Source organism: Oratosquilla oratoria, chromosome 5, assembly GCF_046742065.1.
Source record: "Oratosquilla oratoria isolate Oo_2021 chromosome 5, ASM4674206v1, whole genome shotgun sequence".
NCBI lineage: Eukaryota > Metazoa > Arthropoda > Malacostraca > Stomatopoda > Squillidae > Oratosquilla > Oratosquilla oratoria.
Genome location: NC_134781.1, coordinates 87,803,458 through 87,825,022, shown reverse-complemented (window position 1 = coordinate 87,825,022; position 21,565 = coordinate 87,803,458). Strand labels below are relative to the sequence as shown.

Sequence of the window (21,565 nt, the reverse complement as noted above, 5' to 3'; positions counted from 1 at the left end):
TCTACTTTCAGAGTTGTGCTTGGAAGGTGAAAGATAAAACAAAGCTTGCCCGCCTGCCCCCTTCGCACTACCATCGGATCCCCTCTCTTGACTATGCTTCGAATATCGCTTATTCAACGCTCAAGGCTCACCTGGGGTCAATCAGGAAAGCTCAAGCCTCATCCGGGGTTAATCAGAACCGCGCTACCTAGCTCGAGCTAATCAGCAACGCCACACGCGGAAAGTGAACCCTACTCACCTCTCGTAAGATACATACACACACCTCTCACCAACATAACCACGCCCCACGCACAAACATCTACACCTACTTTTTCTTCGACTAAATTTCGCCTCCTTTCTAACTTTCTCTTATACTACATCTTCTCATTTAAGTTTACCTCCCACTAAAGATTCTTCCGTTTTTCAACCTTTCTCTACTACAAAGCCTCACACCATTTTCTCAACTTCTGGTGATTTTAATCACAGGCGTCGGCGCCGCCGTCCAAGCTCCCTGCCCGTTTCTTCCGAGCCACCACCATCAACCGCCCCTAATCGCTCACGAAAAAATGCTTTTTGGCAATAGCCCTCCTTTATACACTACTATCTTTTCATTTTCTTACAGACATTCTTCCCCTCCCACAAAAACCGATCCCACGCGAGCGGGTGGTCTATCCTAGCTAGCCAGTCGACAGTCAGCACCGTCCGCTACAAGAAAACCAACAGAACAATCATGAACTTTCCTCTTAGAATAAACAACACAGACATCCCAGTGAAAGATCATGACTGGTTGATGGGTAGCACACTGAAGAGTCACCTTATCTGGACCCCATACTTCCGCAGACAGGGAGCAAGAGGTAGGGCTGTACTGGGAAGGACTGAACGTTTCAAAACCACAACACTTTCCACCAAACTTCGATTGTGCTTAGCTTTGGTCAGGTCGCTCTTCTGCCAGTCCTCCGAATTGAGCCAGATGACATGCCTTACAAACAACTACGACCAACAGAAGATTCAGAATGCCGCAGTCCAATTCATCACGGGTTCGCAGTGGAGTAACTTGAGAACCTCTGAGTATCTATACCTAGCTGCCATCATCCGTCCTCTCAACCAAACGCTAACATCTGATCCGGCACATCACACACAGACTTCACCATATGGACTATTCGTCAGATGCACCTCTCCCTCATGCGGTACACACGAGAAATCGTGCATAACCATACGAATATCGCCCATCATATTCGTTAGGGGTCCTTTTCTTTACCCGTCTTTTCCCCTTTTCGCTGTCTGTCGTGTACGGTGGAGAGAAGGCAGGGCACAACGGAACGTGAATTAGACTCACTTCCCACGAACAAAATCACACCAGCATGTACAAACATGTACACATGTTTTTCTTCGACTGTAATTCACTTATTTTCTAACTTTCATACATCTTTTCATTTCACTTTACATTTTACCAAGACATTTTTAATGTTTCTAGTTCTCTCTACAAATGTGTATCTGACCCTTTTCGCTGTTTTTGCTTCATAGTGATGCAAGCTTAGAAGTTCAAGTCTTCTGCCTATGACTCCTAAGTCATGACACAAGCCCTAATAAATATCCATGAAAAGCGCTCAATAGTAATAGTCCCCTTTGTACACAACTATCATTTTATTTCCCTATAGAATTTTCCTCTCCCATAGAACCAATCCCGCTTGAGCGGTTGGAGTGTTCTAGGTAGTAACAAGGTCCATATACTATATGGACCTTGGGTAGTCCATAGTCCGCGCCTCAGACCCGACGGAACATATCCCACTCTCTCGACCCACTGTTACGGAAAATGCCAGAAACTGGTCACCTTGGAGACCAAACAACGAGCATAACCACCTCTCCCAGTAGCCGTCTCTTTACCTGTCTCCCCGGTGCTACAATCATCGCCTGGAACACCTTTCCACTTTCCCCAGCTGCCGACGCGTGGATAAAGCCCAGTAGTCTCCCACGCTACCGAAGCTTCCAGTCTTTTTCCCTCCGCGGAATCTTCTCAGCGCCCAGTCCCTGGCGAATTGCTTCTGGACCAAGCTTTCCACTTATCCAAATAAACAATGTCTTGCCCTCCTGTGTTTACCTTTCAGCTAGGCCGTGACCCATATCGCCATCTCTCTGACACCTGACGCCACCTAGTCATCACTTCGATGAACACGTTGTCGGTTCGGTGTCGATTCGACGCTACTGCGATGTGCTCGTTGCTGCTGCGGTCTACTCTGACGTCGTGAAAACCGAAATAAAACCACCGGCTCCGGGTTTATATTGTTGGATCAATTCTGGAGGACGCCCACAAAGGAGCGGGCGCCAGCCTGGAGACCACGGGAGACACCTTCACCATTGTGATAACGCCCATCACCATCCTTAGAGTCGAGGAAATCGTCATTTGGGAGGCCCTCCGTAAAATCATCCCCTTCCCCCAACCCACCGCTGAGAGTCACGACTTAGTCGGATTCTCCCTCGAGTCCTTCTCATTCAGAGCTACTACTGTGCCTACAGACCAGAAATATCGAGCGAACTTCTTCGACTCTCGACAGACATATCCAAATTAGGTATCCGCCTCTGGTTTAACGAAAAATCCTACGAAGCAGCCAAGCGGGAGGGCTAACCTCCGAGGATAGCGTAATACGCATTTTACCTACGGCCAGAAAATCCTACAAGAAGATCGATGCATGTGAACTGGGCCATAAAGCCCGGCACACGGCCACCTGGCCACTAATTTCTACTCAGACAATGTACTGAAAGGACCTACTTGCATTTTAGCAGCGTCCACCCTGAAGAAGCCATATGAACGATGCATTACAGTATTTTCACTATAAAATATAAAGTCTCTGCTGTATTACTCGCTCTCTTTCATTCTGAGTAATAATAAACACAGAAAACGGGATCAAATTAGTTCACAGAATCCGAGGGTAATTCATGCACAACTACAAAAAATATATATAATCAGGACACTGACGTCGGCATCTTCGTGTACCCACTTGCGCCACATGACGCCTCCGTAGTCGTCATCGTACCGATGTGGAAGCTAAAAACACAGTAGTCAATAGTCTGTCACTTTCATCGAATACAATTAGTCATTATTCAACTATGGACACCTTTATCCTCCTCTTGTTTCCTAAATAAATAGCTACAACCAGATACTTTCTGCTAACAATAGAGAGGAGGTATTTCTTAAGTTAAAGAATGCCACATTTACGGTTGCGAAAGGCACTAGCGCAGTTGAATTTAACCAGAATATGTATATATATATATATATATATATATATATATATATATATATATATATATATATATATATAATGTGTGTCTGTGTGTACACATGTGTAATAACAATGTGATAAATAGCTCTGCCCAGGGAATTTGAACCCTCGTCAGTGCAGCACTACCGTACTGAACCGAGGATGTTAGCAACTGCACCACGAGACGAAGGTTCCCGACGTCATCTCCCCGTATTACAAGTGTTGTGATCTGTTTCATCAGGTCCATATTTCAGGAGTCTTTCGACAAGTATATAATGTATGTCCGTATTGCCATTTGGACAGACAGGCCTGCCCACGGGATTCGAGCCTCGTACTTCAGCCTATTTTCAATACTTTCCATTATTCCCGATTCTTCTTTTTTATTTTCATAATTTTCTATTTTCTTTGTGATCTTCGCATCGTCTGGAACATGTGTAACTTTTCGGTCGTTTCATGAAGTCGTGTGCCTATATTAAGAACATTAAAAGTGTTACTACCAACCTTTGTGGGATTCCACTGGCTAAGTTTCTCTGTCCTAACATCCTATCCTTCTTACTGTTCTTATGTGTCGTTCTTTTAGGAAATCTTACATCTACTGTGGGAGGTTTAGCCCCTCCAGCACGTTCCAATTTCAACATTAGTAATGGGTGTATGTGTGCGAGCTTTCCTTACACGTGTTGCGTATATTTATTCACAGCAGTTGGCATTTCGACAAGACACCACCCAATGCTTACCTGATCAATGCATTCCTGTGGCAAACGTTTGAGGCTGAGGTGTGGGAAGATGTTTCTCAAGCTGTTCCACATATCGGGACGCACGCCAGCCTGTCAAGAGGACAAAAGCATTTGAGAGTGATTTTCCTTTGTGATTGTGCATTTTAGCATCTACATTAAGCTCCTAAGTTGCTGTGACCTAACACCATTCCTATCCTTCCGGACAATTTCGCGTCACCGTCGAACATTGTGTTATGTTTCATGCACTGGCCTAGCAGGTCCAGGGTGCTTGCAATTTGGTTTGGATATGTGTGCCTGTATATATATATATATATATATATATATATATATATATATATATATATACATATATATATATATATATATATATATATATATATATATATATATATATATCAAGGACTACTATTACACAGGACGCGCACACCCAGATTCCTGGCTCCACTAGCGGAGGCCATTGCTTTCTTTGTAACCTTACATTTTATATTGGACAAATATATCAAAACTAGAAACCTAACATTGTATATAGGATAAATATATCGACTATTGATTTATTCAATGCAATATAAGTTAATAAAAAAATTTATAGTGAAATAAGAAACTAATTTTAAGGCACTGTTATGCTTTGAAATGCCACTTTTAGCCGGACTTAACATCTATTATTGTCTGAGGTTAGTGGACACCAGGGTTGGCGATTTTATCTTAAAAAACATTTTTTTTTTTATTCAAATCAGACTTGTTTGGTTAAAAAAATAGATTTTAAATATTGTGGGATTGCTATCTGATATGCGATCTGATTGCTAAAGGACATTTTTAGCATATCAATATAAGGAGCAGTATTATATAGACTTGCCACAAATATACAAGGAACTGTATAAGCCTACATGTAGTATATATCACTGTACATCCTACAACAAGTTTCGAGAAGATTCTTGTTGAAACTTGTTCTGAGTAAGCAGCTTCTCACTGAGTCAGTTGCTGCTTTGGAATCAACCAGGTAGGATGTCTTCTGGACCTGGCAGAGTAGTTACTTCAGGTAGAAAAAATTATCCTGTCTGGAATTATTTTGAAAAACTACCAACAACTTCTGGCAAAGGATACCGAGCTAAATGCAAAAACTGCAGCCAGGAACTACAGGGCATTGTGTCAAGATTAAAATCTCGCAGTGATAAATGCCAAGGTCAGCCACAGCATACAGAAGAAATTGATGACCAAGGTAAATAATTTTACTTATGAGAATAAACACCTTTTTTACTTATATTATGTACATTTCTCTCTTTTCATACGCAACCATATAAATTTGGTGAACAATGGAGAGCATGTGCAATAAAAATGTGAAGGCCTAAAGAGATGATACTTCAACTTCATTACTTCTAAAATTTGGTAATGACTATATATTTCATGCACTTAACTTTGGGGCCTAGATGATTGTTATTCATTTCATTTATTATTGTGTAATATATTTCATAGGTTCCATTGGAATTCAGCCCACATGGGATTCAGCCCAAAGGGATTTCGCCTAACCTAACCCAACTAACCCATTATTTTTAGTGAATTTAAAAGTAGACTGAATCCTGTGTGGGCTGAATTCCAAGCCCACCTATTTCATATCCTGTTAATTATTTCCAAATAATTTTGTGGCTTGTGTGAATATGATCATTATCTAAAAAAGTAACTACTGTACTCAAAAGTAGCCTAAATCACACTGTATTCATTCATTTATAAATTATGCAATATGCTAAAATTTTCTGTTTCCATTTCAGGATCTGTATCAACAGCTTCAATCCCTTCATCATCGGCTCCACTTGAATTATCTGCAAACCTGACTCCACCATTAAAAAGGTCACTATCAGACTCCTCCACAAGCGCCACTTCTGCTAAATAATTTTCATCTAAAAAATAATCATCAACATCTCTGGACAGATTTATCATGAAAACTTCAGCCTCTTAAAAGGAAAATCTCGACCAAGAAGTTGCAAGAATGATATTTGCTACAAATTCACCATTTCGTCTTGTTCAGCATCCTCAGTTTCTCAAGATGGTTAAGAACCTGATTCCAGGTTATATTCCTCCATCCAGAAAAGATATTGCTGATAAGTACTTGGATCTCGTGTATGAAAAGGAATATAAAAAGTGTGCAGATGACCTAAATAATGAAACTGTATGTCTTTCAATTGATGGGTGGTCTAACATCCATAATGAGCCCATAATATGTGTCACTCTGACAACAAACATCCACTGGTCAGATTTACTTAGTTGACACAATAGACACATCAGAAAAACCTCACACTGCTGAATATCTTCTACAACTTGTACAAAATTCGATCAAGAAGGCTGAACAAGATTTTGGTTGTCACATTGGAAGTGTTGTGACAGACAATGTAGCAAATGTCACCAAGATGAGAAAACTCTTGGAGGAATCGAGTGAATCTGAGCATACCGTCCACATATACGGATGTGTAGCACACCTACTAAATCTACTGGCTCATGACCTTGAGATTGATAATGTAAAACAACATGTGGTCCATGTAATTAAATATTTTAGAAATAATCATTATGCTGCTTCAAGGTATCGGCAGGAAGGTGGTCAGTGCCTAGTCATGCCCCAGAATACAAGGTGGAACACAATGTCAGACTGTCTCAAGGCCTATATAAATTACTGGCCAATTGTAATGAAGATCTGTGAAGTCAACAGGGAAGCTATTGATACTGAAGTAAGAAACAAAGTATCAAATTTAGGCCTAAAACGTTCGGCTGAGGAATTACTGGATCGATTGCAACCAATAGCAAAGGCTCTAGATGAGGTACAGAGTGACAAGTGCACTATTGCTCAAACGGTAGATATTTGGAAGAAATTACTTGGCCATTTCACAAACAATAAACCAGCTGAAAAACTGGTGAAAAAGGGTATGAACAGTTTATCACCAGAGCTCACATACTTGCCAACATGCTTCATCCAGCACTTCAAGGAAAAATGCTCAGTGCAGAAGAGGTGAATATTACTATGGAGTATGCCAATGAGAAATATACAACACTTGTTCCTGTCATTATGAAGTTTCAGGCAAAATCACCTCCTCTCCCGGCGTTCAAGTTTACTGAGTCTGTGACCAAGACCCTGACAGCTATTGAGTGGTGGGATTCACATACAGTCATGTTAGACAGTGATATTCCGTTATCAGTGCATCAACTCCTAACTGCAGTAGCCTCATCATCAGGAGTTGAAAGAGTTTTCTCCTCCTATGGACTTGAACACAAAAAATTAAGGAACCGCCTCGGTAATGAGAAGGCAGCCAAATTGGTCTTCCTTTTCAAGACAATGAACTCAAATGTAAATAATGATTAATGTAAATAATGATTTTCTCAAATATAAATGGAAATAATGATTTTTGTTCTATATATTCAACTACAAAGCATTTTTTTTTGCAAACAATTTACTTTTGCAAACTTGATTAAAAGAAAAAAAAAATCACCAATCCTTTTTTAAATTGTGTTAAGCCATAAGAAAACGTTTAGGGCATGTAGGTTGGTTGGCTGATACCATGGAACTATAGACCAAACCTTTACTGATGCTGATGTCTTCGATGGGTACATTTCCAAACTTGTCAAGGTTACAAAAACCTTGAGCAATAATCACACTGTCCAACTGTTTGGAAACAGCTAAACTAAGACCATACCCCTGAGCACATTTGGTATCTTCACTTGTTTGACAAGTTGACCACAAAATTTGGGATGACCTATTGGATGATAAAAATACGTACAACAGATTAAAGAAAAATCCTTTAGATTCTGTCAACAAGAATTTTAATTATAAGTTAAAATGTATTTTAAAAGGACACTACCTTTTGATTAAGCAGATCTCCTCGCATTCACCATCTCTTCCATACATGTATGGGTTAATCAAAACACATAAACCTAACACTCCTATGAGACCCATTACATGTTCCCGAGGATCTGCTGGGTATGATTTGTCCTAGTGGCTTGTGTCCATTTTGAGCCCTCTAGTGGAGACAATTTCCCATAGCCACATACACAACAATGTTGATTTAGCTGACAAACCTAATAACCTTAAATTGACCATGATTTTATTCTTATTAGCTATAATGTTACTTCTTTACAAAGGATTATATATCATTACAAAGGAGGAGCATGCCGGCAGGAGACCTTTTGGTCCATAACTAGGTCGGATGAGGAAAAAAAAATTATAATAATGATAGATATAAGAAGAATGAATAAAGATTATAATAATATAAACAATGATAAATAAGATCAATAAATGCATAGGCATAGTTAAATAATAAACAAACAGGTAAATAGTAGATAATAATAAATTAGCAGATAACTAATAATAAATGAAAATCAAGCAAATAATAAGAAATAAACAAATAACATAAAATGAATATCAGGCATTACAGCGTCTTGCTTAGGTGAGGAACTATGTATGAGAAAATTTTGACGCAGAACGAAGGGATTTCTCCCCGTCTTCTCCTTTTCTGCATGAGGGGACGGAGAGGGGGGTCGCCGAATTTATGAAGCGGCCTTGCTGTGGATGTGCTGTGTCTTGCAACACTGCTTCTGACCCAGGGCAATGGACAAGGTGTAGGGATGACCCGTCATCCAGGAGGTGCCAAGATAAGAGGGAGGGAGGAGGGTTTAGGGGAGTGGAATATATAGGAAACGGAATGGGTAGGAGTGGTTTCTATGCCTTTTTCTTTTTGGCTACCCCCTGTGTAGGGCGAAAAAGACTTTAGTATATGTATCTATATTAATGAGAGATGAACTTTTGAATTCAAAAGCTCGAGCAATCAGTCCTAGAATCTTCTTTGCTTTCTCAGAGGCTGAAATACACTGCTTGGATGATTTAAGATTGTTACTGATAATTGTGCCAAGATCCTTTTCCATCTAGGAGTTTTGCCATTTAAAACAATTATCTGTTTTCGACCATTCAACTAATTTCTAGTCCAACTTAATAGGCTACCACCTACTCCGTGTGAAGATAATTTAGTGAGTGACCTTTCGTGGGGGACGGTATCAAAAGCTGTATTGTTTCTTTTGTCATAATTCGAGATGACTGTGTTGTAGAATTCGAGTAAGTTAGGCACGCAAGAACGTTTCCGTCTGAATCCATGCTGGCTATCATCTATCAAACAGTTACTTTCTAAATGATGTTCGATAGCGTCTCTGATGATAGTTTCCATAATTTTTCTTACGATTGAAGTCAAGCTTATAAGTCTGTAGTTATTTGGTTTCTTTTTGTCACCTTTTTTGAATATGGAAGTAACGTTAGTTAGCTTCTATTCTCTTGGGACATCTCCGGATATGATGGATTTCTTGAAAATAATTTCTAATGGAACAACAATCTCATTTTTCATTTCCTTTAAGATGCTTGGATGTCAACCATCAGGCTCTGGTGTTTTATTAATTTTGAGTTTCTCTATATTTCATGTTTAATGGCAATTACTATTTACAGAACTTTGGTATGGCAATGGGTAATCCGATTTCTTCAATTCTAAGCAATCCTCATATGGATTGTTTTTAGTTTAAATTGTTACCGTGGATGGTGAATTCTCAAGAATAAGTGACATAGTTTCAAAATTAAAGTATCCCAATTATCTCATTGAAAAAATCTCAAAAAATGGCTTGGAGGTATTATTCTGATGATAAAGCCAGAGACACATTTAATTCTAAAAATCTTCTCGTTCTTCCTTACCATGATAATTTTACCAAATTACCGCATATTCTTAAGAATTTCAACATCCAAGTTATTTTTAGAAACTCCAACACAGTCTAAAGTTTATTGATTAAAAATTCACCTGAAAATAAGGAAGGCTGTGTATTTAAAATCCCAAGTAAAGATTGCAGTAAATGCTATATTGGTCAGACTGGAAAGGAATTAAATGTTAGATAAAACAACAAAAGTATAGCGTTAGAAGTGTAAAAACGTTCAAAGCGTTATTTGTTCATCTCAGGGATTTCAGCCATTGTATTAATTGGGGGGAAGCTTAAGCAATTGTTAAGAGTAATTCACATTTGAATAGAAATATCATAGATTCCAGTCTGATCAAGGATACATTTGTTAAGAATTTAAATCTAAGTCATGGATTGTACAAATTGGATGACTTTATTATTGAGAAAATTGTAACCCAAACTCTCGGGACGGAGTCCATAGGTCACGGGAAGATATTATCTACCCTACCCTCTGGGTTTGTATATACTTGTTTCTTTTCTATACTTATACCTTGAAAATGTCTAAATAGACAAAAGCGCTCGGTCTCCTATCTGTTATTTTCCTAATGTTTTTTTCTGCATAATTAGAATCACGCGTTCAAGTGATTTCTTCTGCCAATGTATATATACATACATACAAATGTAAATGGTACAACATCAAAATCAGCTAGAATAACTTGTGGTGTCCCACAGGGTAGCATTTTAGGTCCGCTGTTGTTTCTTTTGTATGTGAATGACATGAAAGTTGCTGTTAACTGTAAACTGCTGTTGTATGCTGATGATTCAGCCTTACTAGTTTCTGGTAAAGATGTAAATAGGATTGAGACGTTACTTAGTGAAGAATTATTGAATGTCAGCAAGTGGTTGGTAGATAACAAATTGTCTCTACATCTAGGTAAAACAGATTCCATTCTCTTTGGCTCTAAACAAAAACTCAGTAATGCTCCCAACTTAAATATCCAATGTAATGATACTAGTATTCAACCTAAGTCTGTTGTTAAATATCTCGGAACAGAAATTGATCAAAATGTGTCGGGAGAAGTTATGGCACAAAAAATAATTTAAAAAGTCAGCTCCAGAACAAATTTTTTGGCAAGAATACAAAAATACCTAGATCGATGTAGAGACGATGAAGTTATATTGATTATGCTTGTTCTTCTTGGTATAGCAGTCTAACTAAAAAATCTAAAATTAATCTTCAAATATGTCAAAACAAACTAATCAGGATTGTTTTGAAACTCCATCCTCGTACTCATTTAGATTATACTCATTTTAAACTGTTAAATTGGTTACCTGTTGAAAAACGTGTTGTTCAGTTAAAGCTTACTCATGTTCATCAAATTGTAAACGACTCTTGTCCCAGTTATTTGTCAGATGCACTTGTTAGAAATGCTCGTACCTTGAGAACTCGTTCTAGTCGGTCATCCGTTATTGTACTTAGGTCTAATAGTTTGTTAGGGAAAAGCTCGTTTAAATACACTGGTGCTATTGCTTGGAACTCTTTACCGATCAACATACAATTAATTGTTTCTAAAAGTAGTTTTAAAAAATCAGTTAAATGTTATCTTTTAGACACTTTTTTCTGAGGAAAATAGTTTATATGTTTAATTTAAACCTTTTATGCTAGTCATTTTTCTGAGTCATTTTTTTCTAGTCAGTACAGTCATATTTTTCATGTTAGTCAATTTTTACGTCTTTTTTTCCAGTCAACCTAGCTTGCATTATGACAATCTTTTTCTAGTTATAATGTGTCATGTTTTATGAGGACCACAGTGGAAATAAGTCTTTTGACTTTCTGTGCCATCCTCGGATGTACAATTGTATTTACTATGTATAATATGAGTCTTACATGTACTGTATTTTATTGTATATACGATTGAATCCGAATAGAATAAAATCAAAATCAAATATATATACATATACATATGTATACACACACACACATATATATATATATATATATATATATATGTATATATATATACATATGTATACATATATATATTTATATATATATATATATACATGTATATATATATATATATATATATATATATATGAATATATATATATATATATATATATATATATATATACATATATATATACATGTATGTATATATATATATATATGTATAGAATTAAATTTGACTGCTGCTTGTGCAAGAATAAGCTTCTTGTTAAAGGATTCAACGACTGAATCCCCGTTCCGCGGACCGGACGGTAAGTTGTATAGACAGGTAGATGGTGTGGCGATGGGGTCCCCTCTCGGGGTCCTTTTCGCCAACTTCTACATGGGTTTAGTGGAAAGACGAGTTCTCTCTGATCCTGTAATTCGCCCACACTCCTATGGTAGATATGTGGACGATATATTCGTTGAAGCAAGAGACCATACACATCTACAAGAACTATGTGAGGCATTCGCTAATAACTCTTGTCTCAACTTCACAAGTGAACACCATGCTGATGGTTCTTTGCCCTTTTCGGATATCTCTGTAAAGCCCGACGTAAATAGATTTACCACCACTGTATACGTTAAAAGCACGAACGAGGGTAGATGTTTAAATGCGGATGGAGAATGCCCTGCAGCCTACAAGAAAAGCGTCATGCGTTCATACGTGAACAGGGCATTCACGCACTGCTCCACATGGCTTCTTTTACACCAAGAGCTTCAACGCTTGCAGCAAGTCCTTGTTAACAATGGATTCCCCAATAAGGACGTACAAGAAGTCACCCGACGAAAAATGGAGAACTACCTAAAGTATGACACCATCCCTCCCGAGAAACACCCCTCAGTTATTCTCAATTACAGATCTTTCATGAGTACGGCTTACCGAACGGACGAAAGAATCCTCAGAGAAATTGTTGAACGCGGTGTACAACCATCCGACCCTGGAGAAAAGCTGGAACTTCGGGTTTATTATAAGAATTTTAAAACGTCAAACCTCATCCTGCAAAATAACCCGACCCGTAACCTCAACCCACTGCGGAGGGGTAATGTCATCTATCAATTTATCTGCCCGCACGAAGACTGTAAGCTTCGTCCTATGTCTTATGTAGGAATGACGACGACTTCTCTCCCCAGAAGATTAACGTATCATCTACAAGCTGGTGCCCCGAATAAACATTTTTCAGAAAAACACAACTCCTCCCTGACTAGAAAGATCCTGGTGGAGAATACGAAGATCATCGACTCCGCACACAACTTTCATCGTCTGGAGATCCTGGAGGCCCTCCATATTCGAGAGAAGGCTCCATCGATAAATGCACAGGGAGGTACAACCTCCGTGGCTCTAGCTTCACTGGGTGGACAAACGGCCCTCCCAGCACCCCACGGAGCGCCACGGACATAATTCCCACATAAGATCTTTGATCTTTCTTCACTATTTTGTATAAGCTTTCCCAGTTCACCTGTTGTCATATATATAAATTGTCTCTATTACCATATAGATGTACTTGAAAATGCTTTAAGAAGGGCGAAACGTCGGATAATACACAATATGAACTTCGGCAATCTTTTATTCCGACTTAATGAAGAACAAAGATCCACTATTAGAAAGGTTGAATCCTTTAACAAGAAGCTTATTCTTGCACAAGCACCTGTCAAATTTAATTCTATATGTATTAAGAAAGATCTGCTACCTACCTTTACGAATATATGTGTGTGTGTGTGTACATATATGTATACATATATGTATATATATGTATATATATATGTGTGTATATATATATATATGTGTGTATATATATATATATATATATATGTATATATATATATATGTAGGTAATGAGGTTAAAAGCTATTAAAGATTCATTTTTTATTATTTTCTTGCGTATAGTCTCTATACGACGAACATTTGACTTATTATTTTCTGTAAGTTTGCTTAGATCTCTTATCTTGGCCGACGTTTCCGATCTCTCTTGTTCCATCTTCAAGGGCGAATTCTGAATTCTGAATTCCTAGCAAAGACCACCCGCTTGCGCGGGATCAGTTTCAGTGGGAAGGGAAGAATGTCTGTAAGAAAATGAAAAGATAGTAGCGTATAAAAGAGGGCTATTGCCACCGGGCGAATTAGCGAGCGATTTGGGCAGTTAGTGGTCGTGGCTCGGGAGAAATTGACTGGGAGCTTGGACGGGGGCGCCGACGCCGGGATTAGGATTAGGATCACCAACAAAAGTTTAGAAAATGGTAGGAGGCGTAGTAGTAGAGAAAGGTGGAAAAACGGAAAAATCTTTAGTGGGAGGTAAGCTGAAATGAGAAGATGTAGTATAAGAGAAAGTTAGAGAGGAAGCGAATTTTAGTCGAAGAAAAAGTGTAGATGTTTGTGCGTGTGGCGTGGCTATATTCGTGAGAGGTGTGTGTGTGTGTATCTTACGGGAAGTGAGTAGAGTTCACTTTCCGTGTGTAGAGCGCGTTCCTGTTAAGCCACAGGTGGGGCCTGAGTAGCCTGCTTTTCCCAAGGTTGGGTTTGAGATCCTGTAGAGTTGATCCAGTGGCGGTGCGAGGGGGTGGGGGGGCAGGCGGGAGGTGTAAACCCGTCTGCCGACGTCAACGAAGAGGTCAGCCGGCAGCAGCAAAGGAGATATATCTCCTCGCCACCACCGGCGAGCATGTAGAGCGTGTTCCTGATAAGCCACAGGTGGGCCTGATTAGCCTGCTTTTACCCAGGTTGTGTTTGAAGGTCAGTAGAATTGATTCAGTGGCGGTGCGAGGGGGGAGGGAGGCAGGCGGGCGGGTGTTGTATGATCTCTTTCCTTCCAATCACAACTCTGAAAACAGAGAATTACGCGATTGGGAATTGTGTGTAGAATGTCAGAAGTGTAAACTCGCTCACCAGCGTCAGCGAAGAGGCCAGCGTTAGGTTGCGGGCCGGTTAGACAGAGAGGTGTCCCACATCTCTCCGTCAACCAGCCCGCGATCAGATTGAGGGTTCTGAGTGAGAGACGGTTTGGGCCTCTGCTAAGCCAACGAGCAAATTGTGCGTGTGCCTCTTTTCTTCCAAACACTACTCTGAAAACAGAGAATTACGTGACTTGGGAAATGTGTGTATTTGTCTTGGTGTAAACCCGCCTGCCGACGTCAACGAAGAGGTCGGACTGTGCCAGACCTGCAGCAACTAAAGAGATATATCTCCTCGCCACCACCGGCCGGCGAAGATTCCTGGGCGTTTGTTGAGAGAGCTGGAGTGCAGAGACGTCCGACCTCTAGGAGCTTGTGTTGATATAGTGTCCATGATCCGCACATCCCATATATAATCAGCACAAAAAACTTGACACAACAATTCGCCCTTGAAGATGGAAGAAGAGAGTTCGGAAACGTCGGCCAAAATAAGAGATTTAATCAAACTTACAGAAAATGATAAGTCAAATGTTCGTCGTATAGAGACTATACGCAAGATGATAATAAATTAATCTTCAATAGCTTTTAACCTCGTCTGCCTACAAAAAATATCCTACCTGGCTACAAAATATATATTATATATATATATATATATATATATATATATATGTAAATGTATATATACGCACATATACATATATAAACATATATATTCACATATATATAACCATCTCACTTAAACTTCACATATGAACGTTTTCGTCTATTTAAGACATTTTCAAATGTACCAATCTTTAGACATTTTTCTTATTAAAGTTAAACAGTTTGGTACCAATAAATAAATTTACAAAAGAAATTAAACAGAACAATAGTCTGCCCTTTTTGGATGTTATGATTTATAGATTTGGTAATAAGTTTAAATAAGATGTCCTTTCTTATATTCATTATTGTTCTTATCATCATGTTAAGACTAAAGTATCAGTATTCACCTTAATGTTTCTAGGAGCCTTTAGAGTTTGTTGCCCAGAATTTTTAGACAAAGAAATTGAAACCATTTATGACATTGGTAATAGATTAAAGTATCCAAAATATTTAATTAACGTAGCTCAAAACACAGTAAAGAAATCTTTTTATAGTATTACTGATAATCATCAATTCAGTTTTAAGAATGTTTTAACCCTCCCTTTCCATCAAAATTTTGTTAGTTTAACTAATTCTTTTGATAAATTTGGCGTCCAAGTTGTCTTTAAAAATAACAACACTGATTAAAACAGGTTGATTAAAACAGGTTGATCAAAAATTCACCTGCTTGTAATGAAAGCTGTGTTTATAGTATCCCTTGCAAAAATTGTAACTTTAATTATATTGGACAAACTGGCAAGGATTTAAAATTGAGAATAAACCAACATAAATATAACATCAGAACAGGGCAAGTTTCAAGTAGGTTGTTTTTACATTTAAGGGATTTTAATCATTGCATTGATTGGGATAACACAAGGAAAATTGTCTTAAGTAAGGACATTAAGGAGAGGAATATCATAGAATCATGTTATATAAAAGCTTCATTTGAGAACAACATGAATATGAGTATGGGAATATATAAATAAGACAACTTTGTAACATATAAAATTGTTAACAGTAGCCGGGTCAGATGTCCGGCAGTGCTGAGAGAGTGAGGTCACAATTGGACCTGTCCTAATTCCCCCCAAATCCTAATGTATATATATTGTCAGTGCTACCTTACTCTGTACCTTTGAAAATGTCTTAAATAGACGAAAACGTTCGGTCACCTTTCATTTTATTTTCCAAGTGGTTCTATTACACACACAATTATATATATATATATATATATATATATATATATATATATATATATATACATATATATACATATATACATATCACTAGTGAGAAATGTAGTAACATTGGTAAAACACAACAAACACCACATTCGGAGGGAAGAAACCAAAACTATTCGTATAAGTTGAGTAAGCGAAACTATATATTTCGATTGCCAACTGAAATCCTCTTCAGTAGTACATATATATATATATATATATATATATATATATATATATACTTATATATATAAAACTTAAACCCACTCTCGGAGAAAGATAAGCTGAGATACAGAGTAAACCATATATTTCACAGCTAGTGGTCGAAATATACGGTTTACTCTGTATCTCAGCTTATCTTTCTCCGAGAGTGGGTTTAAGTTTTATTTTATTCGTGTATTACGACACCTACGTTACTTGATATATATATATATATATATATACTGTATATATATATATATATATATATATATATATATATACAGAACAGGGTATATATATATATGTATACATATATATATATATATATATATATATATATATTTATATATGTGTGTGTGTGTGTGTGTGTGTGTGTGTGTGTGTGTGTGTGTGTGTGTGTGTGTGTGTGTGTGTGTGTGTGTGTGTGTGTGTGTGTGTGTGTCAGTAATTCACAAGCCACACGTGAAAATAATATGCAGAAAAAAACACTGGGAAATAAGAAGCTTAGTCCAAACGTTTTCGTCTATTTAAGACATTATCAAGGAATATACAGATACAGAGACATAGGTGGATATATACATAAAATAGAAGACAAGCTAGGAACATGGGAAGGACACACAAGATGCTTCATAATCAGGTAGGACGTTTGGTCACATGACGTTACGTCACCCCGGCCTAGTAACACTTGGAGATTTTTTTTTTTTACAATTTTATCAATAATAAAATCATCAAATTTAAATAATCCTAAACTTAGATTAATATTATGGTCAAAGGTTTGCTTAATGTGACTGGATTCGATAATGTTTCTTTCTAATAAAGATCTACAAGAAATGATTACATTAGAATTATCCCAGTCAATAGGATGGTTGTGGTCTCTTATATGGATAAAAAGGCCACTGGAACTTTACCCACTCCTTACACTATATATGTGCTGATTTATCCTAGTCTTTAAATCTTTACCAGTTTGGCCGATATAAAATTTGTTACATTTAAGGCATGGAATAGAGTAAACACAACCCTCATTTGCTTCAGGTGAATTTTTAATGAGCTTACTTTTTATAGTATTGTTATTTTTGAAAACCAAGTTGATGTTGAATTGTTTGAGAATATTAGTCAGACCAACTAATTTCTCACTGTAAGGAAGAACCAAAAGGTTCTTTTTGTCAAATACTTTTCTTTCGTGTGAGGTGTTATGGAAAGTTTTGTAAGCCATTTTATGAGAAGTGTCTACTAAGTGTTTTGGATATTTTAATTCAGAAGCTATGCTATGTATCTTCCCCAGCTCATCATCCAAAAATTCCGGGCTGCATATCCTGTAAGCTCTAAGAAACATAGAACTAAAGACAGAAAGATTTGTCTTCTGATGATGAGCCGAGTAAAAGTGGACATATGATGCGACATTAGTTGGTTTTCTATAAACGTCGTATTTAAATTGTCTACCATTTCGATGAATTAAAATATCCAAAAATGGTATTTTATTCTCTATTTCTATTTCAAAAGTGAATTTAATTGAAGGGACCATACCAGTTAGTTTTTCAAGGAATGAATTTAAGTTACGCTGAACTGGCCAAAGACACAAGATATCATCAACATATCTTTTCCACACAACTTGATGATTTTATTATTGATAAAATTGTAAAAAAAAAAAAAAAATCTCCAAGTGTTACTAGGCCGGGGTGACGTAACATCATGTGACCAAACGTCCTACCTGATTATGAAGCAACCTGTGTGTCCTTCCCATGTTCCTAGCTTGTCTTCTACTTTATGTATATATCCACCTATGTCTCTGTATCTGTGTATTCCTTGATAATGTCTTAAATAGACGAAAACGTTTGGACTAAGCTTCTTATTTCCCAGTGTTTTTTCTGCATATATATATATATATATATATATATATATATATATATATATATATATATATATATACATATATATATGTGTGTGTGTGTGTGTGTGTGTGTGTGTGTGTGTGTGTGTGTGTGTGTGTGTGTGTGTGTGTGTGTGTATTATATACATTTATATGTAAACACGTGTGTGTGTATGTATGCATATACATACACATACTATGTTGATGCATTAACTTTGATTCACATTTTTTGTTTACGACATGGCGAACCAACGAACAGAGCGCGCAGCCCACACGTAATTCGAATAGACTTGGTGCACACTGTACCTGCATTCCATATGTATACTTAATGTGATAGACGTGGAAGAGGCTGCACATTTTGTTTCCTAGTCGCCCCTTGTTCGTGATGGATACCCATGGCATGCTGCAGTTGACGCTCCCGTTGACTAGGAAGTCGTACTTGGCTTTATCAACCCCCAGAATGGTCTCGTTCATCGGTCCTGAATAGCTATATCGAAAAGGGTACAAATTCTTCACTGAAAACGTGTTAAGACCAGTCCTCATAACCTCTGGTGAAAATATCACAAAGTCCACGACGATAGTCGTGATGAACGAGACTACGACGATAATAAACACTGCCTTCGCCTTAGTCATGGCTGCGACTAAGCGAGTGATCGTCCACATTAATCTTTTTTTTTCTTTATCTTATCGGTCCCTCCCATCAATATTCTTCTATCAGTTACAGGACACTGGTTCTTGGAATTATTTGACTCGGTTTACTACTTCGTTTTACATAAGCGTGGTAAGCCTGTATGTTCGTAGCCTGACTGCAGGCGCTGTATTAACACGCTGTACGAGGCCACCAAATGCACAAGCATCTCTTCACCCCCCTCCCCTCCTCTCCCTCTACTCCCCAACTATTATTTCTTCCCATTTTCTCTCCTCTCCCTTTATTTTATCGACTTCTTTCCCTTCCTCCCTCTCATTCTCTTTCTCCTTGTTTCCCCTCTTATCTCCTTTATCTTCTGTCTCCCTCGCATTTCTTTCTCCTCCCCTTATCTCACATTCTCTTTCTCCTTCCTCAACCTCCGCTTCTCTTTCTCTTCCCTTTCCTTCTCTCTCTCTCTCTCTCTTCTCGTTCCTTTTTTTCCATTCCCTCTCTGCCACTTGCTAATTATCTCCAACTCCAGAGTTATCTCATTGGGTGTGTCTACAATATGCCACGGACGCTATAATTCTAGATGAAATAAATTATTCTCTTTACCACGTACAGGCTGCTATCGATAACTTGACCGTCGGAAACACTTGCGCTGGTACACGGGTAACGGGAAAATTTGTTTATTTTTGTTACCCAGGGAACACATAATATACATATACAATTTATACACATTGCATATATATGTATATATATGTATATACATATACAGCATATATATATATATATATATATATATGTATATATAGATATATATATACATATATCTATATATATATATATATATGTATGTATGTATATATCGGAGAAATAAGATCAACTATACAAATGATCCGTACATTTCGACCACTATCTGTGGTCCTCTTCAGCAGGTCGATACTAAAAGTAGTGAACAAGAACATATAACCATCACTCACACATTACAAATCACGTCACGTCCAGACCAACCATCCAGGCGGACTATGCAACATTCGTTCATGTTCTTTCGCCACACACACACACACACACACACACACACACACACACACACACACACACACACACACACACACACACACACACACACACACACACACATATATATATATATATATATGTATATATATATATATATATATATATATATATATATATATATATATATATATATATATATATATGGTTCCCGATGTTGATGGCTTAGAATTAAAGTGCATTGCGGTTGTTAAAATGTATTTAGGTACGGGCACAAAATTTTCGTTTTTCTTTTAACCCTTAAATTATTGTTGCATATGAAAGGCAATTTTATTAGAAACAAAATGCTTTTTAGTTTTTTGAAATAGCTCAAAAAATAAGGGAGATACGATTTTTTTTTTTTTTTAACCTGTATTTTTGGCTGGACTTCATAGCAAAGTGTTAGAATTAAGGGTGGTCATTTGTAAAGATTTCGGTAAAGAAATACACATTAACTCTAAACCACTGGTCCAATTTTATTAAAATTCGGAATGAATGGGTTTTAAGGATCAACAAATCACATGAGCATGTCAAAAACAATGTAAGACATCTCCATCATACCATATTTGCCTTTTCATGGCAACCATGAAGTTGTCAATTTTCAGATTATCATCAATAAAAAACCAAACCCTTGGCCCAACTCACATGCAACTTAGCATATTTAGGTTTTATGGGTCAATAAAACACCTGAGCATGTCAATAACATTGCAGGACCTTCTTCTGATACCATTCTTACTAACACCTATCACGTTGTCATGGCAACTGTTGTCAATTTAGACTCTCCTGAGCATGTCATAACATTGCAGGGCCTTCTTATACCATTCTGTTGTCAATTTAGACTCTCCTGAGCATGTCATTAACATTGCAGGGCCTTCTTATACCATTCTTACTAACACCTATCATGTTACCATGGCAACTGTTGTCAAATTAGAAATAATGATAATATCCGAACCACTGGCCCAATTGACATGCAACTTGGCATGTGAAGATTACAAAGGATTACAAAGGCGGAGCATACCGACAGGAGACCTTTTGATCCATATCTAGGTCGGATGCGAAAAAAAAATCATATTAATAATAAAACAATAAATAAAAACTATAATAATGTAAATAACAAATAAAATACATAAATAAATGCATAGGTATAGTTAAATAATAAACAAACAGGTAAATAGTAAATAATAATAAATTGACATATAACTAATAATAAATGAAAATAAGACAGACAAATGATAACAAAACAAAAACAAATAATATAAGATAAATTATAATCATTACAGCATCTTACTTAGGTATTCATCTAACTGATTCTTAAAGCTTCGAACTGAACTACATTGCACTACCTGTGCAGGAAGTTTATTCCATTCATTTACTACACGGTTGGCAAAGTTGTTTCTACCTACTTCTAAATTGAATCTATTTCCGGATAGTTTGAGAC

The 21,565-nt window shown here is 37.3% G+C and overlaps 1 protein-coding gene across 3 annotated transcripts in view; it reads right to left on the bottom strand.

Annotated features, from left to right (window-relative positions):
- Positions 1 to 19,213, bottom strand: part of LOC143025644 (galactoside alpha-(1,2)-fucosyltransferase 2-like) — a 29,772-nt gene extending 10,559 nt beyond the window's left edge. The window contains exons 1-3 of one of the 3 annotated variants that reach the window (XM_076185633.1): positions 18,747 to 18,873; positions 7,529 to 7,704; positions 3,971 to 4,060 (exon numbers count right to left, since the gene is read on the bottom strand). In XM_076185633.1, the coding sequence (XP_076041748.1) occupies positions 3,971 to 4,060; positions 7,529 to 7,561 (123 nt within the window). In that variant the 5' untranslated portion in view covers positions 7,562 to 7,704; positions 18,747 to 18,873. Of the gene's footprint in view, positions 1 to 3,970; positions 4,061 to 4,854; positions 4,995 to 7,528; positions 7,705 to 18,746 lie in introns of those variants that run through there. The other 2 variants (XM_076185632.1, XM_076185634.1) reach the window with 2 other exon arrangements.
- Between the last annotated feature and the right edge of the window lie 2,352 nt (positions 19,214 to 21,565).